Source organism: Polyergus mexicanus, unplaced genomic scaffold (assembly GCF_030449975.1).
Source record: "Polyergus mexicanus isolate NDT 795.1 unplaced genomic scaffold, iyPolMexi1.0 SCAF_16, whole genome shotgun sequence".
Lineage (NCBI taxonomy): Eukaryota > Metazoa > Arthropoda > Insecta > Hymenoptera > Formicidae > Polyergus > Polyergus mexicanus.
In genome coordinates this window covers 3,770,552-3,795,852 of record NW_027223336.1, presented here as the reverse complement: position 1 = coordinate 3,795,852, position 25,301 = coordinate 3,770,552, and the positions used below count along the sequence as shown (strand labels likewise).

Below are 25,301 nucleotides of genomic sequence, written 5' to 3'. Positions count from 1 at the left end.
TAAACGCGTCGTGCATCGATAATTGTATTGTTTATTAACTTATTTGGCGAGTTGAATCGACTCTCCCGAATGGATCAGCCGCTCGCGTCGCACGGAACCGGATAAAAATCGATGTATATCGCACGGAAGGCCACGGAAACGCGCATCGAACGTAACTAGCTACTAGCTTCTACGTTTCTGTGCATCGACTAAACGACCTTCATTGTGCAAAATATTGTTTAAACAAGGAACAATTACCGGGGGCTCTTTCATTCCCAGCGGCATGTTACTCGCAACATTGGGAGGGCCTCTCTCCATGGTCCGCGCTCACAGTACAAGTAGCGCGTCGAACGGCAGTTCGTGAATAGCGTCATCTGTGAGCGTTTAGAACGAAAGTTTATATTCGTACTCTTCGTCTACGAACGTTGTACAATATCTCTCTCTCTCTCGCATATATCGCCATGGAGGATAAGAACGCATCCGGTAATACCGCAGCTGCGGAAAACGCAGCCTCTACTCCAGCAGCGAAGAAAGCTGCCAAATCGAAAGCGAAGGCTCAGCGTCCCAAGTCGACGCATCCGCCGACCGCGGAGATGGTCACGGCCGCCATCAAGGAGCTGAAAGATCGCAAGGGCTCATCCGTGCTGGCCATTAAGAAGTACATCGTCACCACTTACAAGGTCGACGGCGAGAAGTTCGCCCCCTTCATCAAGAGATACCTGAAGGCGGCGGTTACGTCCGGCGCGGTGGTGCAGACCAAGGGAAAGGGCGCATCGGGCTCGTTTAAGCTCGCAACCGCCAAGCCGAGTCCCAAGAGTAAGGTGGTGAAGCGCGTTGTCAAGGAACGAAGCACGGCAACCAAGAAGGTCGCCGAGAGAAAGGTCGCGAAGAAGGCGCCCGCTGCGAGAAAAGTGACCGAGGCTAAGAAAGCGGCCGAGAAGAAGCCGGCAACGCCGAAGAAGACCGCCAAAACAGCGGCGGCGAAGAAGGTAGAAGCGGCGGCGAAGCAAAAGGCCGCCGCTCAGACGAAAAATCTATCGAAGACCAAGAAGGCTACCAAAGCCCCGGCCGCCAAGACAAAGACCCCCAAGCCGAAAACCACCAAGGCGGCAGCTACCAAGAGTGCTAAGGCAGCGAAGAAATAATTTTCTGATACTGCTTCTCATACAAACTGGCCCTTTTCAGGGCCCCAAACAATCACACGTTGAAACCAACCTCACTATATATATATCTATTCTTATAACCTTAATTTTCCCCTTTCTTCCGAATTAAATTTTACAAAAATATTTAATATATATATATTTTATAGACAAATATTTGAGAAAATCAAATTAAAATTAATAATTTTATGTTCCGAAGTAGCAGTTTTTCGATGATTAGTGAAGAGTTTCAGCTTGTGTATAAATATTGATAAAACAATTTTTCATTTAGAATTTCTCAACCGTAATCACAAGTAGCCTTCAAAAAATGAAAAACTACGCATTTTTAAGTACTTCGATTAAACTTCTTCGCTTTTAAATAATGTACGAATTAGACATTTAGTTACAATTATGAAATTTATATTTCTTAATATTTCAGATGTACTATTTGGATGCCTCTGGTCTTCGAAATATCAAAATCTGGGGTACCCCGAGATATTCAAGGTAATTGCGAGTAATGGACATATTCGAACTTGTCGATTACTTGATATCGCTGACAATGGATATACGTAAGTATCCATGCAACCATTAACTTTATTTCATACAAGCGGGGAAAGTCTTAAATGATATTATATTTTATGATCTTACACGTGTTACATACATATTCCTTGCTTTTTGTATTTTACTCTCTTCCTGTATGTATCTCACAATTCCATCATACGCTTATATAAATATTATATTTATTAAATAAAATTTTCTCTCACACGGAAACATATTTTAATTGCTAGATATAAATCGTACATTGGAAAAATATTTGCAAATATTCACACAAATATCGAGAGCATTATTTTTCTATAATTATCTTAAAGCCTTTCGACAATTAGAACAATTTTCATAAAATTCTCCTGGGATTGTATTCAGCTACGCATGTACATATAAGTTATGAATAATGCATTAGGGAATCGAGTAGTAAATACGCAGATAATTTTCTCTTTTAAATAGATTTCTCGTCATTCCATGATATCAATAACACGCCAAGAAAGCTTAAAAAGTAAACTGCACATGCACCGTTAAATATGTAATAAGTGGCGGATATAACGAGTAGTTTTATACGACAAGAATGAAAAAGAGGCAGCGAAAGTAATAAACAAAACGTCATGCGGTACGTAATCTTTTTCGAGAAGAGGTTGTAACGAAAATAGCTTCTCGTTTCTTCAACTTCACTTTTCCAAGATTTGAGTAAAGGTGATCAAACTTCTATTTCATACATTCTAAAAACATCAATGTAAAAATTATCGAGACAGCATTTAAGACCTCCTCGCATAGTTTAGGTTAGCCTATCTAAACTCGGATGTCGAAATCTTCCTGAATAATTATTGTTTTTTTTTTTTTTTTTTTTTTTGTTTTAGAATTATTGATCTACATAATCTAGATGTAAAAAAAATTAAACCTAACCTAAGTTGTTACAACTAAATATGATAGTCCATATTAATTGATACGTTGCGTTTCTTCTCTTTTTTCGTTATGCGAGAACTTTAGGTTTCAGGAAATTTCAGATATACTATAAGTGCAATATATATCATAGATGATAAATGATTAAATAATATCTTAATAAATCGAGAGGCAACTTTTGTGTATCTTTGATAATCAATTTGCATTTATATAAAACCGAGCTGCATCTATTATGTATATTAAATATATTTTACCAACACATTCACACATGTCGGTAAAATCGTTTCTTATTAAAATCAAGTGATAAAAGAACGTAAGAGAGAACGAGCGAGAGATGAAGTAAAGAAATATTTAATTAAAAATTTAATCAGAGTTATATTAGTATGTACAAGAATGAATGGTAAATTTATTCATAGCAACGATTGGTGCGTGTCAATAATGTTGCATCGTGATTGTACCGATATTCCTTTTACTTTTGTAACTTATACATTTTCATATAGAGGACAGTGCACGGTCAAAGATAAATTCTGAATTGTATCAGTAAAGCGGCGTCTACAATAGAGATTTTAAGATCTGTGTTTAGTCAATTTCTTAAGGCTTAGAGCTTAAATCACCTATTGTGGACCGGCACTAAAATCATAAGCATAAGGAAATTGATTGGTCCATTTTCCTTACGTATAAGAAAATTGACCAATCAAATTCCTCATGTTTATGATTATGCGCTTATGCGAAAGTGTGTGCTCCCCGCTTTATTGTAAACGCCGCATAACACGAATTCTACTTTGCATCACGCTCGTAATGCGGAGTAAGCTAATTACGATTAATGAATGAACAGATCAATGAATCGATGAGAGAGCATCCTAGGCAAGCATCATCGAGACCAAGACACAGTCAGATAGATAACGCTTTTCGAAATTAATAATTTCAAATCAAAATTTATTGATTGACTCATGTATAAGAATTGATTAATTATTATTTCATGAAAATATCTTGGATTTAAAGCTTTTTTTATTCGAGGAGAGAAAAAAAATAAGACAAGTGCTTCTATGAAATTTATTTCATACTTATAGGTTTTGTTATATATATATATATATATACGCACATATATATTTTTTTCTCTATCTCTCTTTGTAAAAGGAGAGTAAATAAATTACGATAAAATTAAACAAAGAATTTATTCTGAAAAAATAACTGATTAAATAAAAATATACGATATAACCGAGTCTATAAAGTGGAATAAATATATGTATTAAGGGAGACATCGAATGATACGGTGTGGTTTCTAAGACAATAAAGTCTTCGGATACGATTCGTGAATGTTTTTGCTAAGAATTTGTTCTCGTGTACCATCTGTGAGTCATACGCGCATGAATTTGACATATATACTATTGCCGAAGCGCTACACGCGTCCAATTACTATGCGCTTCTTCAGCAAATAAGTAAATTCACATCCGAAGGTCATCTTTGTACAAGAGCGATGAACCTCGCTCGCTCTCTCTCTCTCTCTCTCTCTCTCTCTCTCGTCGGAGAAGCAACGCGTGGCCAGTTAAATCGCTCGATGTGTTGTCGGCTAAAACACACGTATAATTGGATTCATCTGACACGTATCTTCTGTCGGAGTTTTCTCCGCGCTAGTCATCGAACAGTCATTGTATACCTGTTTGTATGTAATTCCATCAGGCGATAATTACATGCGTGCACGGTACTTGCCTTGGATTTATCTTCGCACGTAATGCTCGCGCGCGCATAAACGTGCGAATCGGAACGAGCTGTAAATTTAGAAACAATCATGCTAGAAATGAATCGTGCAATTTCCATTCTTTTTATATTCCCCTTTTTATATTAAATATCAAACGATTTTCTCATGAATACTGCCAAGAGAATTGCATTATTCAATCTTCATCTTGATGTGTGAAAATAATTTTCCCCCCCTCTCTTTCCTTTTCTGAATATTTTATAAATAAAAAATGAAAAATTTCATATGTGGAGAATGACATTCAGAGATTTGGCAATTCGATATTGACACAAATCCGAATGGGCCTTGACCGCAACGGGAACCCGCACGGGGGATCCAAAAAGCGATTTCTTCCATAACACCCTTCTATTTTTTCTTCTTCCGCTACGTTATTAGAAATAATCGATCGTATTTGCGCGGAGGGGAAAAGAATAAAAAAATTTAATGAAATTTTCCGCTCGTTGCCCATATCACATATATTTCGCGTTAGTCCACACCGCTCTAAATGCCACTCCCTGCCAGCTGGCCAGGTTCTTTGTTCGCGTCTTTGTTGAGCAAAGAGAGCCGAAGAAACGGGCTCGCGCGGAAACCCGTCAATGCCATCGGGTTGACGCACACGCGGCACACACGTGCTGCGCGTGTGTAAGTAACCGGGTGATTTAACGTGGCGGCTGTCCCGGTATTACACACCGCCGTTACCGGTCTTAAAAGAACCGAAGGAAAGGGAAAGTCCGCCCGGAGACCGTCCGCGAACTTTAACGCTCTCAGTCCATGTAAAGCGAGCGCGCGTCTGCTCGTGTCGCGCGCGGATCAGCCAAGTCAGCTGTGATTCGCAGCCACGCTTGCGAAATAAAATAAAGAAAAAAAAAAACAAGAGTGCGTGCGTGCATGCGTGCGTGCGTGCGTATGTCAAGGAATTGGCGTTGGCACGCGGCGCTTGTTCATGTCAAGTTCATGTTTGGCGCGTCAGCGAAGATGCATCGCGACGCGAAAGGATAAAGCGCTTTATTTCGACGGATCCTGATGACGCGATGCAGCCTGCTGCGAGTGTCGTGAAGCCGTCGTGATAGCGGAAGGTAGGGTGGAACAAGTTTTGTGGGGAAAAGGATTTGTTAAATAAAGTTGAATTTTTCATAATATTGCTAAGCGCGATCTCTCCAGATTCTTTCTAGATATATTTGTCCTTATTTGTGTATTTTCGATTCACGAATACTATTTACGTCAATTGCCACGTACCATTGTCGCAAATAATCGTAGATCGCTTTTGTAACGATTGCGCGATTGTTCCTACCGCGCGAAATTATATCGTTTCCAATTTCCACCAGGTAGCATATACAGTCTTGTGACAGACTCGAGGCAAGTAAAAGGAGATTTGACGTAACACCGCTTGACGGCGGTAGGAATGTTACTCCACATTTGTGATGTAATCTAATATTTATAAACACGCTCTTCTTCGCAGAAAAATAAACTTACTATTAATTAATATTATTTTATATATATATATATATATTTTTTTTTTTTGTTTAATAGCTCTCATCGAATTAAATATACATTATCAGATAAAATAATATAATTACTCGAATGTTAATAAACGCTCTAGTTTTTTCCAAAGAAATTTACGTAAATTTACGATTGACTGCGCAAGAAGCAGGCTATTTATCTCGTTACGCTTGATCATTGACATTACGTTGCGCATTTAGATTGCGTTATATGATGACGCCGCGTTGAATACTAGTATTATACAGCTGTTACGCAATCGTGAAAATTTCACTTTTCTCGATGCAATACGTCGAGTCAAGCGCATGCGAGCGACCATCCTTGCAATATTACGTATGTACGCCGCAGAGATTGGAATCATTTTTCATCATCTGATATTTTCCCATTCTCTCCATTTTACTTTCTCTCTTTCTTTTTCACTTTTTCCTTTAACATAGTTTTGCCTTCATTGATATCGCAAGCTTGTACAACATTCCTGCCTCCTGAGATGAATCTACCACACTATCTCCGATATAAGGACAATCGTGTAGTTTCGACAGAATAAGAGAGGGAAAGAAAGGAATATGGAGGTCGCGCAAACTCGCAAGAAAAGAGCAGATCTCTCTCACGAATCACTATACATGATTTCATTGACTTTATTAGGAGCCAGATAGCACAAATCTATTCTACAAACATTCTATAATTATTCATCAGTGAATATTTGAATATTCTAATAAAGTGAAAAAATGATTTATGAATTTGCATAAAACTTCAAAGTGAGACCGTTCTAAATACAATGTTCTAAGAAGATTTATAAAATATTTTTTTTAACACGAGAATATTCTACGAGGACTCGTAGATAATCATAGATAATTGATAGATTTATAAAATATTTTTTTAACACGAGAATATTCATACACGAAGATTCATACATAATTTTATAATATCCTCAAAATATATTTGACACTAAATAGAATAGTCAAAGAATATATTGTGTTATTTAGGAAACATTGTACGATAACCTTTCAAGACGCGTCAATGTTGTTGACATATCTGTTCAATATTCGTTGCTTTTATTCGAAATGAAAAAAATTAAAGAACAGAAAAATATACCAATAGATTATTATATTATACTCCATTCAGTTTGAAAAAGATTTTAGCACAAAGTTACTTCAGAATTAGCATTTTTAAACATTTTATTGACAAAATGGCTTTAGTACATCGCTGTTACATAATTATTACAATTTTGTTATATAATCAGCAATCGATAAGTAGTGCATTCTTAGGATTGACACAATCGTTATTGGCTGGCACATCATTTTCTACTTCTATTTAATTAGATAATTTATAATGTTATCAATTTTGTGCGGCAATGTCGCGTAAAATTTACATTACAAATGGTACAATATATAGACGCGTTTCAATTAATGCTGGTTGCTTTAATATTTTGAAATTATATAAACACATCTCATACGTATTACGTAACATTTCGTAACCGTTATTTATACGTTTACCTTGGAATTTATATATATGAGACCCTAGCAACGAAAGATGTGCAATGGTTACATTACGCTTTTGTAATATTTATTTATTTGAATTCCCTTGATTGATTGTCCCTTTTTATTACAGTGTCCATGACCGAGAAGACTATTAAAGACATTGTTTTTTTTTTATGCTTTCAGCTCGCGCATCACACACGCTAACGACCATGGTCGGGAAGTGTTTTATTTTCTCAAAACCGGATATCTCGGAAGCCTCGCGAGTGCCTCGCTCCCACTCGTGTTTTCATACATTCAATCCCTTGATCGGCGGTGGATCATAATGCTAGAGCCGGTTCTGGGAACGTTGTCGATCTGGTGGTTGGTGGTGTACGCCAACATTCTACTGCTACTGTCGCCTTTGGTGCTGCTGATGATCGTCTTCCTCCCAAATTTCCCGATTCTGCTGCTGCGGAGAATCTGTTACATACCGATCGAGTCGATCTGACCGAGATCGATCGACATATATCACGTTTATATTATATACTTTTTATATTATCGCTTACAGTAATACTGTCGAGAATCGAATTAAGTAATATAGGCAACTCGAGCGGTTTAGATTTAAGTCGTTCATAGCGTCATTTTTAACCGCGAAGGATGTTTATGTGCTGATTATTATGGCTCAAAAATATTCATAATATGCATGTTACGGTATTGCCGATATGAATCAAGTTCCTTTGCTTATGATCGCGGATTCGACGTCGTAATTAGATGTAAAAATGCGTTATTATTGTATATTGTAGTGCGTTCGTTAAGCTGCGAGTAATGCGAAGTACGTCACCGCTATGCATTGGACCAGCGAGTCTGTTACTGTTTACGTATGTACGCTGATTTTCAAATGTATCGACTTACCCAACTATAATACGGTGTCACTGAATTCTGATGAGAGACGCTTTTTTTCTATCCCACCTGTCGAATACGCGCGCGTAGAATTCTGAATTCTCTTATTGCGCGATTTACGCAAAGATTCTTTCGCAATCGCCGGTGTTTTGTCTCCCATTCGCCTTTCGCATACGTAAATACGTAACGGAATATATTCATTATGCATAAACGAGAGAAATTACAATTGCGGAATTTTATTCGAGAATACACACACACACATATACACATTGGTATTCGATCGAAAGTGTTTTAAGCAGGATTAAATTTCGTTAGCGTAAACAGTATTGTATAAAGCTACAATGCAATAAAAATTAGCATTACACGCTGTACCGGGAGAGGGAGAGAGAGAGAGAGACGATACGTAACACACATCTTTCGACATTTTTAAATATCAATTTATATTATATACCTTACGCTTTGCGTGCGTATATTTTACCTTATATCAAAGCCAAGCGCGTATAGCAATTAAATATCCATAATTGAAAAGTGAATTTAAAAAAGGAAATATCAAGGCGAACCACCCTGCTTTCTTGGCGAGATTGACGTATTTTATTATCGGATTATTTATGGATTTATAAGTGACAGAGCGCGCGAATGTCAGCTGGAAAGGTTGATGATTAATATGTGTCACCTTGTTCTCCGGTCGAATGCTTCGTCGCTAGGATAACAGCTCGGATTCGCGTGTCAGGAATGATTGATAATTATCCATATATAGGATAAGATATGAGGCTCTTTATTTTTTTTTGCTTGCACATGCTCAAATTTGATCGATAATGATTGATTGATAAATTTCATACTATTTGACATTACGTAAATTTCGTACCGACATATGTAATACCGTTATAATCTGTCGCACTACAATTTTTAAAAATTTTATTACGCGCGATACGTAATGTGTATGAGAAAATTAGGCTTTATTCTTTCTACAATTTTTAGCGTACGATACATTCGAGATCAAAATTATTAACGCATATAAAACACACATGATTACAGCTATAAATACGGCTTTATTGACAATATTATATAAGAATGTAGTATGCCTATTGTTCAAGTATCGAATCATCTGCGCGTGTCTACATAACTTCAAACGCGATTTTTTTGGACGTACTTATCTTTCTAAAGAAATCATTCGTGATGGTTCAATGCACTCGATGCACCGTCGAAGGAGACGCGTTGCAAATCGCTGTCCTTCTACAGTTCTACCGGTGATATAGACTGGTCTCCGAACTTGGATATTATAATACTGATCGGAGAGTACTTTCGCCGAGAATCGCCCGTAGTGGGGGACTTGAACCCTGGAACCCCATGGGCCATATATACTACGGGCTCGTGCAGTGCTCTTGCTACTTGTGGTGTCAGCTTCTCGGAGCTACCCGCTGTACAGAGGGAAACGCGCAGGAGAGAAGCTGATAACGCGACGCAACCGTAAGGTGAGTACAAGCGAGCACTCCGCCTAAGTAGTCCGCGCCGCTCGTAACTTCGAAGGTGAACGCGAATCGTGGACTTTATCAGAGGTAGGAAGCGATATAATGCTGCGAAGTACTGATGATTCACATGGTGCAATGCCACGTGGTTGTCGCGTCAACTCGCTCGCGAAATCAATAATTTATTTTTTTCAATTCTATTCGTTTCATATCTATTTCCTATTTATTGCGCAAGAGAAATTTTTTTTTTTAGTACACACATATATATATATATATATATATATATATATATATACGTTATTCGCCTCGCAATGTTTTCTATTATAATGCAAAAAGTGGCAAAGGAACCAGAAGTTGATTTCTTTTGCTGAATATTAATCTTTTACATCTTCCACTAAAAATTATGCGCATTCTCGCATTTGTGTTGATTATAAAATATTGAGTATAAATAAATATAAATAAATAAATAAATAAATATATATACATATATATACTATATAATGTGTAGCAGGACTAGAACTCGTAACATTTTTTCTCTAATTGGATTCAATATGATTTAGTATACCGTACCATGGCCTTACAATGCATTAGAATGCACTACTATAGCCATTACTCTGGGAGCTTAAATTTAAAACACGATAGGAATCCGCGCTATAGACGCAATAACTCGATCCCGAGTACACGCCCTATGAATACGACCGGGGTAATATTCTGTGCACGTGTGTTTCGACTCGTTTATATGCGCCGTTTCGTGCAAGATGCTTGCGCCAGCGTTGTCTTTCCAGAAACCGATGATAATATCAGCTATTTCTCTGTAGAAACACGCTTATCTCCTCCTGGTATTGTTCTTTACTCTGCATATTTTTAATTTTTTTTTTTTTATTAGCGAATAATAAAACATCGACGGTGAAAGAATTCTGCAGCTTTTTTTGTCATAAAGAGATTGTTATCGGGAATTTTTCATCAAAATTTTGCACTCCTTCTGCGGATATTAAAATAATTTTATGAAAATTAATAAAAACGCTTTTTTTAGATGAAGCTGCTGATCGTGTGCGCGCTCATGACCATCGCGGTCGCCACCCCGGGTCTCCTCAGGGTGCCAAAAGTTTACAACGCCGTCATCACGAGCAATCAGAATTTGTCACCGTCGCGGGCGTTTCCGGTGATACAACCGATCATCCATCGAACTGCCGTCGGTTACGTGCCACCCTTCTATTATACTCAAATATCGCCCCATTTCGCCGGACCGGAAGTGCGTTATTCGTCGCTCGGTACCGCCGACGATAAGGTTGTCGGGAACGATCAGGCCCCGTCCTCGACATCACGTCTGGCCGAGTCGACCAGTTTCGGTGTCGGAAAGGAACGCGACGAAGATCGCGCGATCGAGAAAGACGATCCGAAGAACAGCGATCCCCCGAAGAACTTACCGAAGAATCCCCCGAAGAAGGATGAGCAAGTGCCGTTGAGCTTCTACCCAAACTATCAGTCCCTTTATTACGAGCCGTACATCTACACGTATAACGGCTTTAATCCGCACCTTGTGCCCGGCACTTATTACGTTGATTACCAGCCTTACGGTTCCTTGGAACCGATCCCGGCGACTACGTCGAGGAACGTCGATTCCGGCCATCTGTTATCGAGCTACCGCGACGAGAAGAGAGATCGGACGAGGAACGATAAAGAGAAAATACCGAACGTCCCGCCTCCGCCTCTTCCGACATCCGTGCCGAGGAAATCTTGAGTCGTAAAATTGAGAATATTCCAAACTCAATCGTGATAAGAGGGAAAAAATTCGCGAAATTTATGAACGCTCGAGGAACAATTAGCTATGTCAATATTTAGACGATCATCATTTCTCTTCCTTTTTTTTATCTTTCTTTTCTAAGATAAAGAGATCTTTGTGTTGTAACGTATTAAAGAATAATTAATGCCGCGAAATGTCGCGTTGAAGTAGTTGTGCAATCAATTGATATTTAGTACATTAGTCACGCTATTGTATTGAACTTTGACTGCAATTAATCTTGAAGTAATCTCCAATCTTTTCACATGACGCACGTTGTCCGAGAGTTGAAGGGTTTTATCTGTGTTAATGTTATCGTCTATGTTAATGTTGAAGTAATAATAGAATAATTAGAGATTATTTTTATAATATATTTACATAAATATCTTTTTTATATAAGAGATATAGAGTGAGAAAGAGAGAGAGAGAGAGAGAGAGAGAGAGAGAGAGAGAGAGAGAGAAAGAAATTTTGAATTTTTTGTGATGTATTTTACATACATGTTTAAGCTTGATCTTTTTTCATTTGTGCTTCGATATTACTCGCTTATTATCATATAGTAAGATTACGAGATTAAATCTTACCGATATTAATATACATATTTTTTTTTATAAAAAATATATAATTTTTTATATTAAAGATTTTTTTCGCACGTATATGATTGATGTAGAGTGTTATTTGGCGAGAGATGAGGCTTTTATCATGGATTTTTCGTATCTCAACTAATTATCGCAATTCTGATCAATCTTTTTGACACCCCAAACCTTTATTATATAGGAAAATCCTTCATTCTCGTAACCTTTTAGCCTAATTTTCACGTATTCGTGACCACGTCCGCCGGAATCTAATGTCACCATCGCTCTAGTTTCGTTATATCGCAACGCCTCCACACAAGTGATACAAATAGGACCTTGAATGATTACTTCAAAAAGCGTATCGAGATTCGAAGGACCCTTCAAACCTAGGAGCAAGTTATGTTGATACACGATCCTTCCTTCGCACGTTCCCCAATTTCGATAGTCGCTTCCAGTGGAATTCTGGAAAATAAAACGTGCAATTCCCATATAATATATAATACATAATAAATTGTTATATATATTTAAAAAATCATTAGAAATGTTGAAATATTAAGATCAAAGTATCGTGAACTTGTAGAAAATTCTGTATAGTAATAGTGTTAAAATTATTGACGTTTAACTTACATTATTATTCGCGCGATTAGACTTCCGTTCTGTCTCGTGGGTGCAATTTTTAACGTGTTCGATGCGCGCTTTTGGCTCGAATGTACCAGACAACGACACGTTCGTGCACGGTGTGGGTGCGACATAATAATCCGAAACGTTTCTCTCGATGCTACTGTTTCTCGTTTGCGACAAATTCGCGTCGAATTTGAAGCCAAGATTGATCTTCGGCGCGATATCTCGTCGAATGTCTGGTTCGATCGATATCCCGTTGTTCCACGATTCGTTGCTGTATATCGGCTGGATTCTTATGTACGGATAGCGAAAAGTCGCGCTATCTTTCGAATCCTTATTGGGATACTCGTATCCGAGATTAAAGAGAGTAGCGTTCCTCGTCACCGGTCGATGCTGCGACGCAACGTCGTTAAGTTTCGATCCCAAGATGCTGCCCGTTCGATTAGCGTATCGCGCGTTTATCTCACGCTGTCGCGCGTAATATCTTTCCATGACAGCTCTACGCTCCGCAAAATAATCACTCGCGTTTCTTCGCGTCGTATAATCACCGACGTGGTTTCTTCTCGTTCTGCTGAAATAATTCGACGGAATTCTGATTCGCGTACGCGTACGATTGGATGATGTACCGTACGCGACTTCATCCTCACGATTCTTGTATATCACTTTTAGGAGCGCCGGTTCGGTCCTGGACCGCTGTTGATGCAGAGCTTTCGTCGTGGGCCTGCCTCGTGGCTTTACGGACGTCGATATGTTTGCGAGGAGAACGAGTACCGCGATCATCCATAGTGTTCCACGACAAATGATCATCCTCGTGTCATCGATGCAATCGCGCGGCTACGAGGAGATCGGTGCACTGATGCATCTGAAAACGTCTCGTCATCTTTGAGTCCGCTCTATCGCGGATTCTCGGGGTAAGGGACCTCGGCGTTCCTCTGCGAGGAAAATAAATCTATTTATCGGCTTCAAGTTACTGCCGTTACCGCACCCCGCTGTTTCAGAGTGATACCGAATCATAATTGGACTCTCTCATTCGATAAATATATTCTCTTTCATTTTCTTACAAACAGCTCTTTACAAATAACAAAAAATTTACAAAAAATTTGCAGAAAGGAAAATGATGTTTGATGAAAAATTCAGGATGTCATTAGCAAAACGTATTAAAGTCTTGATTTATTATCGCATCTTATTCTTAGAAAATTTTTAACACTTTACATTTTTTATTTTGAATAAAAAATTATATACGATATTTTAATTATATATAATTATTTAATACAATATTATGTATGTGTGTATACTACCGTTCAAAAGTTTGGAAACAATCATACTTTTTAGTTAAACAAAAAAAAATAATAATATATAATAATACATAATAAAAATTAATAATATATATATATGTTAATAATATAATCCTTTAATTATAATAAAAAATCTGTAACTTGACTTTTGATAATTTTAATTTTAACAATTCTTAACTGCTTCCAAACTTTTAAACGGCAATGTCTACGTATAGGGGAAAATAGGCTTAAACCGGGTACCTTTTTGGATTTGTCTTCCTACAGAAAAATCTGAGAGTAAAAAAAAATTTGCCGACCATTAATAGTTTTTAGCGAACCTTAAACTATGAAAAAATAAAGCTAATTGCTGAAAGAAAAAAAATTTTTGGATATCAAGAATAACAAGATTTTGTGGAGAAGTCAAAGTACCCGGTTTTGTCCTATCGATAGGGTGAAACCGGATACCTATTTGAAAATATGCAAAACATCGTGTAAATTTTGATTTATTTTAATCAAGATCAATATAAAGATGCATTCTATTGACAAAAATCACGAATAAAAATATCCTCTTGTTCGATATTGGTGCAGGACTCTGTTGTTTAACTTTTTATCTTTAGGGGTCTCAATATATGCCTTTTTTTTTTGATGATTTCTTTTTCTGAACGTTACTTTTTGTTTTCAACTGCTTTTTGTAGAGACGCAAAGTCAGGATAAGTCATGTGTAAGCATCCGGTTTTATCCCACCACAAGAAAAGTAACAAATACGATGATTATATATTTCGGTGTACAAAATGCCGATCAAAACTAATACGATATACTCTCTAATATGTACAGAATGCAATGCCACACTTACCGAAACAGAATTGCTCTATACAGAAAAAGCGCATGGCGATTCGATTCTCGCCTCGATATCGATCTTTGGGAAGTTAAAAACTTTAAACTTTTATTAAAAGAGAAATATCATGTGCATAGGGGCTTGGTTTGTTTTAAAATAACGATGGCGTCAATCTACAATTAATAACACAAGTTAGCCATAGATAGCAGCCATTGTTACGAAAAAACAAGAGGATCCGGTTTGGCCCAACTTTCCTCTATACATGAGAAAAAATATTTTTTAACGTCTTGAAATTCGTCACGCAAAATAATATAACGTAAATACAATATAATGTAGAAGACGAAATAAGGAAGTAAATACGATCACGTATCGTTCAATAATTAAACCTTTATTCCTTCCACGTTTGTATGAGCTATGTGCGTGACGAGCAAAATAATCTCTTTCATATCGCTTCCACGGTTATGGAATCGTCATCCTGCTCGTCGTTTCCCGGTTTCTTTGTTTCTGTATCGACTGTATCGACTTTTGTATCTAATTTCTCGATGCCGTCGCAATCATCATCGTCGGAAGGTTGCGCGGATGTTGGTGGAAGTGCTGGAGGAAGCACTCCTGGATGCGATGGCGTTAGCATGGGATAAATCTGTAATAGTACAAATTGCTGTACTACAATTCATACGTATCTGCAGCGATTTTTCTAAAACTCTAATTACCGGATTTAATGGAATCCGAAAATCGTAAATCGGCGTTCCGTAATAGAGATTGTAAGAAGGAACGTAAGAGATTTCCGGTTTACTGACGTGAACAGTGCTCGGTATACCTCCTGCGTTTGTATAGATCTAAAAAAAAAGAAAAAAGAAACAAAAATGTGTCTTGATGACGTCAGTTGTTATATAAATATTTCACATATATATATGTAGTACATTGTAAACATAATAGGGAGAACGCGTATGTTGATACGCAGCGAGATAATGTGCGTTGATTTCAGGTGTGGGATACACGTCATGATTATCGATTATAGTCGACCATAACGGTTTTGATACCGCTGTTCCAATCATCATAGCGATGAAAATTACGAATGACGCCAAATCCTGCAAAAACATTAAGATTGACAATTAATCGTGTAAATTGCATTAATATTTTGAATATTTTTTTTATATTTAAATTCGAAGAGATTAAGAAAAATATTAAATTATAGAGAAAGAAGGAGCAGCGTTTGCGCATTCTGATTTTCTTAGTCGATACGAGTACTTGTTTACCATTTTACCATTTCCTAAAAGCATAGACAAAGAATATGCGCAACGCATATTCGGCTTTTTGGGGAAAATGATGTTGTCTGACAACCTCGTTTCGAAGTTTCACGAGTGTTGCATGCGAATGATCGGCGAGATGCAAACTAAATGAAATTACCTTCCGCGAAAACATCACGATACAGTAGTATATGATAATGATCTTCTATCAAAATATACCGCGGCTTTCTAAAAGATATAAATAAGCTGCGATATATTGAAGAGTTTAATCTCCTTTTGCATTATTCCCAGAGCAATTTTTGTGATAATAATTAAATAATTCCTTTAATCTTAAATAAAAATAAAACCACAGAAAAAAAATAGATGTTTAAGAAGCACGCTATCATTGAAAGAAAATAGAATAAATTTTGTGATAATAATTACAATAAATAATCCCCTTAATCTTAAATAAAAATAGAACCACAAAGAAAGATAGATATTTATAAGAAGCACACTATCATTGAGAGAAAACAGAATAAATTTCGCGATAATAATTAAATAATCCCTTTAATCTTAAAGAAAAATAAAAGCACAGAAAAAGATAAATATTTAAGAATCACACTATCATTGAGAGAGAATAGAACGAAAAGCATTCCGGTGTCTGTTATTCGAATATCCGATCGACACTAGAGATGATAAGCAATATGCAAATGAATGAAGAACGTCAATACAATCTCGTTCCGAGTGAATCACGCCGGCAAACTCACCCGCATCATCGCTTATCCGCAGGTCACCGATAGTCTCGGAAGGTATCCCCGTACTAACTTGAATTTCAGCCCCTACCTGCGATTTATATATTCCTACCTGGAGAGCAAAGTCTTTCCCCACCCCGTCGAATATCATCCGCGGTTTGTTTTTTGCCTCCTACGGACATAAAATACGGCGTACCGCTGTTCTTTTTTTTAACGCGAAACTCGCAGCGCGATTCACAAACGCGCGAGCTGGCGAGAGGTGACCGGTCGGCATCATTACCGTCTTCAGGAAGACGATAGGAACTTACGCTCCTTCAATAAATAAATTCCATACTATATCGGCGAGTACAGTATCTAAACTTGTTATTGTTATTCCATTTTTTTAAATTCAATTAACTCTTTTGCTTCCTCATAGAGGAAGCTTTGTTTTCATGACAAAACTTTTTTTCGAGTTTCCTATGTCAATGTGTTTAAAGTGTTCCAAAACGTCGAAAAATCATATTTCTAAAAAAATGTCTGTATGTATGTGTGTATGTACGCAATATATTGTACAACCTCTAACTTTCGCAATTTTCGAGATATCGGGTTAAATTTTTTTTACACGGATAGAGTATCATTCAAGAATGGTACTGGTATTGAATTTGGTGAGAATCGATGAAAGGGTTCATTTTTTATAAAATTTTTAATTTTTTGAGAAATGTCTGTATCATTCTAACTTTCGCAAATTTTGGGATATCGGGTTAAATTTTTTTAAATGGATAAAGTATTATTAAAGGATAATTGCTACTGAATTTGATGAGTATCGGTGAAAGGGTTCATTTTTTTATAAGATCTTGAATTTTTTGAGAAATGTCTGTACACGCTGTAACTTTCAATTAAATTTGAGACATCGGATTAAATTTTTTTACATGCATAATCTATAACGATTATATAAAAACAAAAAAAGTGTGTAAATTAGAAAATAGCATATTGCTTCTTTATCTTTTTACTTCGTTCACGAGGCTTCCTCTATGAGGAAGGAAAAATTGAAAAAAACCGCATGCTTAAAGCAGCTTAAGCTTTGTAAAGTAAAATGATGAGGAAGCGGTATGCAAGTTTCTAATTTGCACAACTACACTTGTTTTTAATTATTATAATATACATTTTTAAAGTTTTTATAAAGGAGACTTAAAGATATTTTTAATCTGTTTCTGATTTTTTTATTTCCAAAGAGCGCGTTGAAAAATCTCGATTAGGACGTTTATCCATTTAGACTCGGAGCTGGATGACAAATTTTTGCTGGCGACGATTTCTTTGGTGCTCGTCCTATCGAAGGAACTTGGCGTTTACGATCGACTCGACAAGATCCATAAATATGAAATGCTGCGAAAACTTATCGCGCAAGTCTCTCAGCAATCGATAAAGTATCTTATATATCACAATCGCTGCGTAATCTTAAACATCCTTCGCGAAGGGGGGAGGTTGTAGGAAGTTGTTGCGAACGGAGTACCGTAAGTTGCCTGAGTATTCCGGATGAGTAAAGTAGCGCGAACCGGTTAAGATCGACGGCTTAGAATCATGAATAAAGGGTGTGGCCAATAGACCGGATGTTTTGCGACATAGTCGAATTTGAATTTCTAATGTTGGCGTCGGGATCGCGTGGCCCTTTTTATTGGCTTCACGCCCGATACAATCTCGATCGACGGTTATTAACGCCATAGCACGTGGAAATATGACGTTCGAGCTGCGTGGGTGTATTAACGTCGAACAGCAGTCACCTTGATAGCGGTCAAAATTTATACCAGATCGTCGTTGATCAGATAAATACACAATGGCCGCTAAATGACGTTAATATGCAATTTTGGATAGGAAACATCTTGATGACGATCGTCGATAACGCGGAAAGTCCCTGGGCGAATGGGTAAAAACATAGCGATAATATAATCTGACAGTTATGACAAATTGTCGTTGATGAGAAAAATGAATAATGGATAAAAAAATGGCTGTTGTATTGAGATGCAAATTTGCATCGATCTATACGAATTTTTCTTGATGATTCTAAGTACGATATGTTTTAATTTAAATGTGTGAAACTTTTGTGAATATTTTTTATCTCGTCATAAAAAATTGAGTGTCGTTTCATATTTCGTCTTCCAGAATATACGTCTCAAAATTTTTAACCCTTTTAATATAATGACCTTACGTCATAAATATTTCTCTGACGATTTGTCACAAATGTGAGATTACGTTTTTGTTCAATGTTACATTTAATACGAGATTTTAGATCCTAATCTTATTTTAATTTTATCTCGCGTCGCGTAAAAAATATCTGATTTATATCTAAACTATGAAATACAATATTTTGTATTCAATTTTCATTTAGTTTATCGATAGTTTCGAAAGTTCATTCATTGTCAGCAAGTCAGCAGGTTAACAAGCAAAGAATCTGCAAACAAACATCGGTGTTTCGTGCTTCGAGAGACCGTAATTTATACAATATTGGTAATTAATAATATAATTTATGTTATATTCTAATTAATCTTTACATCTTACATACGGGATAAATAATTACGTAAACGTTGTATTTGCGGTTTATATGAAAAATAGGTTATCAATCATTAACAGATTTTAATTTATATACACATGACACAAAATTATTGCGTGAAAGTTTGGACAATATGGCATATTTATTACAGGATTAGCAAGTTTCTCGCATTATCGATTCTGAGCTCGAAAGCTTGCATCCCGCGAGATAATCGCGATGAGAGAAGAGCGTGGACCAGTTTGAACCAGAGCGCCCTTTCAGCAATCGATAGGGAGTCTCGTGAGTAGTCGACTACCCTCGTGGAACTTCGCACGTTCGCTAATCAATCCGTTCTTTCGCGCTTATCAACAAGTGCCGCATACAAAATCGGCACACGACGATGCTGTTCGGTTAGTCGCTGCAGGATTGTCCGGGGTCATGTAACGTCGGCGGTCAGTGGTACCAGGATTGTCGACCACGACAATCGGCGCGTTTGCAGGAGATGAAGCCTCGAGGAAGCGAGTCAGATCACGTTCTACGGATCTTCGTCTCCTTCGACGATCTTTTTGCTCGACTCTTCGCGTCTCTCATTTAATCGATAGCCTCTCGTATCGTGTTGCATAGTTCTCGTTAATAAAGCACCGTGTTGTGTTTCGTGTGACGAATGCCTTCACATGCCGACGAACGTGCCGCACATGAACAAATATACGTGCTAGCGTGACAGCCGCGCACGCGACTTCCTCCTTCAACGAGTCGCTATTTCCTAGGAGAGTCACCTGGATAATTAAGTGAATAATCTCCCAACTTTTTCCTCGTGGCGTCTTAATAACATCGAATAGTCGTACACATTTTATATTTCGAGAAAAGAAATTTTTTTGTTGTAAATCGATTTTTCATAGCGTCGAATTTGACATTTCCGAAAAATGATATCTGATTTAGCGATGCCCTGGCGGACTTTTGGCAGATTTCATCGAGCTATATTTGTTAAATGCTAATAAATCGTCTCGTACATTGTAACAAAAATTGGATGTCCGCTCATTTTTTACGCTATTTCGGTTACTAAAGTGATCTTTCTCGAATCTCAAGGAACGTCGCTTATATTCGAATAAAGATTCATCAAGCGAGTTTTGCTTTGAGCGGATCGTTTATTTTGGACTTAATCTTGATATTACCTCATATAATATTCTTGTCAGATGAAATTTCGCAATGTGTTCACCTGTTCGTAGCGATTTATTTTAACATCCTTTTGCATTCTAGCGGAACTGATGACGTTTAGAAAGACTAGATAAAGACGTACAAGTATTTTTCGGGTTTTGGCAAACGAAAAGCGATCTCATAATATCTGACGATGCTTGGTGAATAAACAGCACTTATATTTCGGAAATCTCGCGTTAAATCCTGACGTTGTGGAAAAATTTCAAAGCTAGACATTTGTTCCATCAGATAATGTTTTATTTTGAAAACTATATAATTCTGGAAATACTCATCTATATTTCCTGCTGTGTTCCAGGACAATTAATCTATAAACGCGAAAATGTTTTATCGTATTATAAAAGATGCAAGCATTTTTCTTCTAGTAAAATGATTCATTCACTGTTGAAAAATTTATGTTTTTTTTTTTTTTCTTAAAAAATATGCCGGTTTAAATTTTCGCGTTAAATATTTAACATATTCATGTGTTAATTTAACATATTGCTATTGTGTTAATCGAACTCAAATGTTAAATTATTAACTGAAAAAATAATGTAAAAATAATACAATATATACATATTTTCAATTTTACATAATAGATATATTCCGTATTATTAGTGACAGGATTTATCTGTCATTAATTTACAGAGAAAAATGTTGATTCTATAATAGGAATGAAAATGACTACAGTCCGTCAATAATATTTTTCCAAGTTAATTTTATCATTAAAAATTTGTTGATTTTACATAAAATTTATTTCAAATTATTATAAAGTTTGCATTCATTTTGTGTTAAAATAGTATTAGTATCATCATATTTAACATATCTATATTATATTAAATTAATACAAATATTTGTGAATCGTTTGGGACATGCGAAATACATGTTAAATTTAAGCCAAATTCTCCAACAACGTTCTATCGTTTTCTTCGAAGAAGTAAGAAAAATTCTGTTCATTATCTTATCGCCGAAAATTTACATTGCGGCGCATCGGTTGATGACGCCAAAGTGCTGGAAGACGGGTGTTATCACGGATGGGAGAAAGGGAGGGCGCGATTTTCGGAAAGCGCGGTCGCGTCGCTAAAAATAGGTAGGATCCTCATGTGTGCGTACGCGCTGCTTGCTTTTAAACATAGTTTTGGCAAGCAGAAACGTCAAACCGTCTCGAAGTAGCGAAGCGCGAGAATCGTTTCGCGAATTTCGCGGAAAGAGCGTCTCAAAGGTTTCTTGTTCCCCGCCAAAACGCGATCATCGTTTCAAAAAATCTCGAAAGATCCCGCGTAAATTTCATTCCTTTGTCCCTTCCTAAGTCGCGGTACCAAGTCTCGCTTCGTTAATTAAAGGAAAAAGTATGAAAGGTGCATCGGAGAAGTTTGACAAGGAGAATCAAAGGCAGATGGCGACAATGCAATCGGACGACGAGAACACAGCCAACGTGCAGCAGGAAGAGTAAAGAGCCTAGAGGACAGAATCGTGTGTTTAGTGTGTACGTGTGTACCATATATGCGTGTTCGGCGTTTCTCTCGTTTCGCATTTCTAATCATCGTCGTCGACTGCGATTACACGCGGTTTCGTTTACAGACACATGGTCGATACAATATTCTGTTCAAGATATTTATTTCGACTGACAACTTATTTTACTTATATTTCTCTGACAATCTGCTAAATTTATGTGTAAGGTCGAAGGCCTTTATTTTTACCTCTCGATATCAATGAAAATCGTTAAAGTAAACTTGCTTCAAGAGAGTTTGAAAACTTAAGCGGCACTAAAATTGATTAATAGCTTCATTTATTCTAATTATAAAATATATATCTGATTATACGCTTTATATTAGCTCAAGTACCTTTAGCCAATCTCGTGCGAATCGGTAATAAATCGAGATGAATAATAATCCTGCGCGTATATATTTGCGTGTACGTGTTGAATTTATCTTATTCGATATTTTTCGTTCAAGCTGCATCGGTTTGACATATCGTCGGCGTGGCGATTTATATGCTTCAGACGGTATTTATGTCCCAATTAAGAGGATAGCATTAGTGGATGCGAATATTAAACATTTGCAGTAATTGTTTATCACTAAAGAAACTTACAGAATTACGATGTTTATTAATTGTTTCGTTTATTGAGCCGAAGGTGAAAAATTTTTTTAATCGTTGCGGCTTTTGATGCAATAATTGACATATTTTGCTTTAATCCTTTGAGGATGTATACATGTCTTGAATTACACGCTGTATAAATTGCAAAAGACATATAATTAGAAATTTTGTATTTTGTGAGCTGACAATAAATATCTCATATTAGCAATCTTTTTGTTTTTATTTTTGTAGCTGCCTGTTCAAGAAGAAAATTAAAAAGCAGCTTTGTATCGAACATATTCTGCACGAGATCTCTTGCTTCTAGTTGCTTATGAATATTTCATATGTAGCTAGTGTTAACTGTGCCCAATAAAATTGTCCATCTGAGTTTACGACGAGTAGACGTGAGTAAAGTGACGTAATAATTTCAAAGGATACTGTTGTTATCATCTCAAGTAAATGTGGCCAAACTGAATATTTTTCAATATGACAACGTTGCTAATTAATAAGCAGTTGGACGCCTAATTATTCGATAATAAGATTATTTCGGAATGTCACATTTTATCTGCGTTAATTAATCTTGGCTCCGATGCGCCTCGGTTCTCCAATAGTTGACTTTAATTCCCGCGACATTGACTTACGGCGATCAGCTGATTGCAAATCGTGATTAATAGTATCTCCGACTGCCATTGGCCGAAAGCCAATATCAGGGAATTCATTGATGCGGCGAACAACTCGTCGCATTGCTGACAATGCGCAAGGAAGTTCATCGTGCCTCGCCCTAATAAAAATTATTGCTTTTACCTGTGCCCTATATTGGTAGATTTTAAGGCGAGTTAGACATTGATCGAGATTTTACACGAGAAAGCACACAACACAATGTTATTTGTCGCATACGAGAAAGTAATCGACCAATTAATCTTTATTTAACTTCAGCTTTCGTCAAGAAGTGAACTTGATTTACAAAGTTCCTTATTCATTTATTCCTTACATACCCACATTCATTCCTCTTATTCTTCTAAGACTAACTTATTCAAATCTGCCTTTTTCTATTTTCTCTAATTATATCTTTCTCTTTCCAGAGTTTTTTCAATATCCTCCCTTTCGCGTTATCTATCTTATATGAGAAGGTAATCATTGGTCATTCTTTTCAGGTACCGTAAGGCAATCGTGAAACGTTAGCTCGCAGCCTCTAATCATTGCGTCTCATTCATCATCGTAGACAAGAGTCTCGCTTTTGCAAATTTGACGTGTTTATTTCGTAGTAGACCGAAAAGATGGCTTCTCATTAGTTTCTGCATTTCACGACGCAGCTCGATCGAACAGCTCATTTCTGCTTACTGGAGAGAGTAAATGACATTTCTCGTTGTTTTGCGGTGCGGTTTAGTGTGATGTCAGGGGGAAATAAAAGTGCGGACGAGGCTGTGAACGATGCGCTGTTGGAGAAGCTCCGAACTCACGCGGCTAAACCGCAGGAGGCAGGCGACGCGCTCAGGGCGATCGCGGCCAAGATTCACGCACGTGTCACTTCGTCAGGTACGTTACTCTAGAAAATCTCCCGTCTCGCGTCAGATGTGGTATAATTCTGCGTCTCTGGGGGAATGCTCTCGTCTTGTGCCGATTTGCGTTTCCTTCTTGTACGCTCTGGCACTTAATGTGGCAATAACGCGAGTTTCTTGATCGCTTCTCGGTTCCCGAGTAACATTTCATGAATTTTATTTCAACGTGCTTTCTTTTATGATAATACCAGATCTCCGTTTCGATTATATCGGATGACGATGTAATTTCCCCTCTCATTAGCGTTTCGCATCGCGTGTTGTCTCCCTTAACGTTGCCGTACGACAAGCGTATACGGATTGCGCGCGAACCGCGGCAATAAAGTTTTAAACGGATTGAGGGAGAGATCGGACACTTTAGGGAGGAATTCGTGACGATATATCATTACTCTCGGCACGAGCACGCGAAATCAAGGATGAAACTTGCGCGATCTATCATTCTCCGTGTGATCCCTTCGCGAAGAAACGATTTCCTTCCCTATCCGCGTCTTATGCACCATCATGTTATTATTATAAATTCGCTGGTGTAAAGTTTAAATGAAACGAACATGAGACGTATGAAATTTTTAGCAAAAAGAATATCCGCGTGAATGAGATTTGCGGAAATTAACGAATATGTCGCACAGCGTTAATAATAATTGCGATCGTTTATCGAGCCTCTAATTTTTATTTCCAATACAAATTACTCTATAAAATTTGTTCGCAATTTTTTTCAATATTATCAATTATCTGCTTACTTTCACTATTTGTACTCTAATTAATATTGTTACGTTATCGCGTATATGTTTGTCAAATTCGCGCCAATCAGTTCCGGATCTTTGGACAACTTGCGAACAGGCAGTGTGCAGACAGAGTAGTCGGCCACTTTACCGTTCGTTATTTGAGAATAGGAGAACCGCCTGTTAGTCGATTGCGTAATAATTTTCGACTGATGACAGAACGGTTGGTCGTCGTCCAGGGAATCTATGACTCCGAATGACACATACTCGGAATCGCGCCGAGCGCGTTGAAAACGCGCCAATTTGATAAGGGCTGGCAAATCTTTCTGGCCGGTATTTCCGCGAGTCGCGGCATTTACTGCAGTCGAATTTTAATTTGCACATTGTACGTTATTGCGGCTGAAGTTTTGCGACATAATTTTAGATATCTAGGCGTTCTAATTAAATTTTCGTTTTATACGTCACGCTTCCATAACTATGTATATTTCTATTATGACATCGAAAGATTCGTATTATTTTGTATGATCGCAGTACAAATATGTAACGATATTTGCCGCCATAAGAGCATTG

The 25,301-nt window shown here is 37.3% G+C and overlaps 5 protein-coding genes across 13 annotated transcripts in view; 3 read left to right on the top strand and 2 right to left on the bottom strand.

Annotated features, from left to right (window-relative positions):
- Nucleotides 1-357: 357 nt before the first annotated feature.
- LOC138940102 (histone H1E-like) lies at nucleotides 358-9,030 on the top strand. 5 transcript variants are annotated; one of them, XR_011447948.1, is made up of 4 exons: nucleotides 358-1,109; nucleotides 1,558-1,687; nucleotides 2,121-2,280; nucleotides 7,464-7,552. XR_011447948.1 is itself a non-coding variant. In XM_070308642.1 (3 exons), the coding sequence occupies exons 1-3, from the start codon at nucleotides 441-443 to the stop codon at nucleotides 7,765-7,767; spliced, it is 1,038 nt and encodes a 345-aa protein (XP_070164743.1). In that variant the 5' UTR covers nucleotides 358-440; the 3' UTR covers nucleotides 7,768-9,030. The 5 variants fall into 5 exon arrangements, 1 of the variants encoding a protein (XP_070164743.1); XR_011447949.1 differs by lacking the exon at nucleotides 7,464-7,552 and adding an exon at nucleotides 2,528-2,705; XR_011447950.1 differs by lacking the exon at nucleotides 2,121-2,280 and having other exon boundaries at nucleotides 7,464-7,553.
- A 171-nt stretch (nucleotides 9,031-9,201) lies between these two features.
- Nucleotides 9,202-13,179, top strand: LOC138940104 (uncharacterized). The gene is made up of 2 exons (XM_070308643.1): nucleotides 9,202-9,631; nucleotides 10,659-13,179. Exon 2 carries the CDS (start codon nucleotides 10,659-10,661, stop codon nucleotides 11,364-11,366), a length of 708 nt encoding a protein of 235 aa, XP_070164744.1. The 5' UTR covers nucleotides 9,202-9,631; the 3' UTR covers nucleotides 11,367-13,179.
- Nucleotides 12,126-13,437, bottom strand: LOC138940101 (uncharacterized). The gene is made up of 2 exons (XM_070308641.1): nucleotides 12,606-13,437; nucleotides 12,126-12,440 (listed from the first exon to the last, which is right to left on the bottom strand). The coding sequence occupies exons 1-2, from the start codon at nucleotides 13,404-13,406 to the stop codon at nucleotides 12,126-12,128; spliced, it is 1,116 nt and encodes a 371-aa protein (XP_070164742.1). The 5' UTR covers nucleotides 13,407-13,437.
- Nucleotides 13,438-13,990: 553 nt separating this feature from the next.
- On the bottom strand, nucleotides 13,991-16,749 carry LOC138940154 (uncharacterized). The gene is made up of 4 exons (XM_070308726.1): nucleotides 16,702-16,749; nucleotides 15,629-15,796; nucleotides 15,419-15,544; nucleotides 13,991-15,348 (listed from the first exon to the last, which is right to left on the bottom strand). The coding sequence occupies exons 1-4, from the start codon at nucleotides 16,708-16,710 to the stop codon at nucleotides 15,151-15,153; spliced, it is 501 nt and encodes a 166-aa protein (XP_070164827.1). The 5' UTR covers nucleotides 16,711-16,749; the 3' UTR covers nucleotides 13,991-15,150.
- Nucleotides 16,750-19,536: 2,787 nt separating this feature from the next.
- Nucleotides 19,537-25,301, top strand: part of LOC138940241 (cytosolic carboxypeptidase 1) — a 30,982-nt gene continuing 25,217 nt past the window's right edge. For 2 of the 5 annotated variants that reach the window (XM_070308910.1, XM_070308909.1), the window contains exons 1-2: nucleotides 19,537-19,977; nucleotides 23,611-23,992. In XM_070308910.1, coding sequence (XP_070165011.1) covers nucleotides 23,848-23,992 — 145 coding nt within the window. In that variant the 5' untranslated portion in view covers nucleotides 19,537-19,977; nucleotides 23,611-23,847. The other 3 variants (XM_070308912.1, XM_070308908.1, XM_070308907.1) reach the window with 3 other exon arrangements.

Excerpts from the sequence above, each read along its gene's own strand:
- LOC138940102 (XM_070308642.1), top strand. The coding sequence starts at position 441 with ATGGAGGATAAGAACGCATCCGGTAATACCGCAGCTGCGGAAAACGCA. Across the intron at positions 1,110-1,557 it reads CAGCTACCAAGAGTGCTAAG|ATGTACTATTTGGATGCCTC; the intron begins GCAGCGAAGAAA and ends TTAATATTTCAG. Across the intron at positions 1,623-7,463 it reads GGTACCCCGAGATATTCAAG|CTCGCGCATCACACACGCTA; the intron begins GTAATTGCGAGT and ends TTATGCTTTCAG.
- LOC138940104 (XM_070308643.1), top strand. The coding sequence starts at position 10,659 with ATGAAGCTGCTGATCGTGTGCGCGCTCATGACCATCGCGGTCGCCACC.
- LOC138940101 (XM_070308641.1), bottom strand. The coding sequence starts at position 13,406 with ATGATCATTTGTCGTGGAACACTATGGATGATCGCGGTACTCGTTCTC. Across the intron at positions 12,441-12,605 it reads CTAATCGCGCGAATAATAAT|AATTCCACTGGAAGCGACTA; the intron begins GTAAGTTAAACG and ends TTTATTTTCCAG.
- LOC138940154 (XM_070308726.1), bottom strand. Across the intron at positions 15,545-15,628 it reads CTCCCTATTATGTTTACAAT|ATCTATACAAACGCAGGAGG; the intron begins GTACTACATATA and ends CTTTTTTTTTAG. Across the intron at positions 15,349-15,418 it reads TTCGGATTCCATTAAATCCG|ATTTATCCCATGCTAACGCC; the intron begins GTAATTAGAGTT and ends GTACTATTACAG.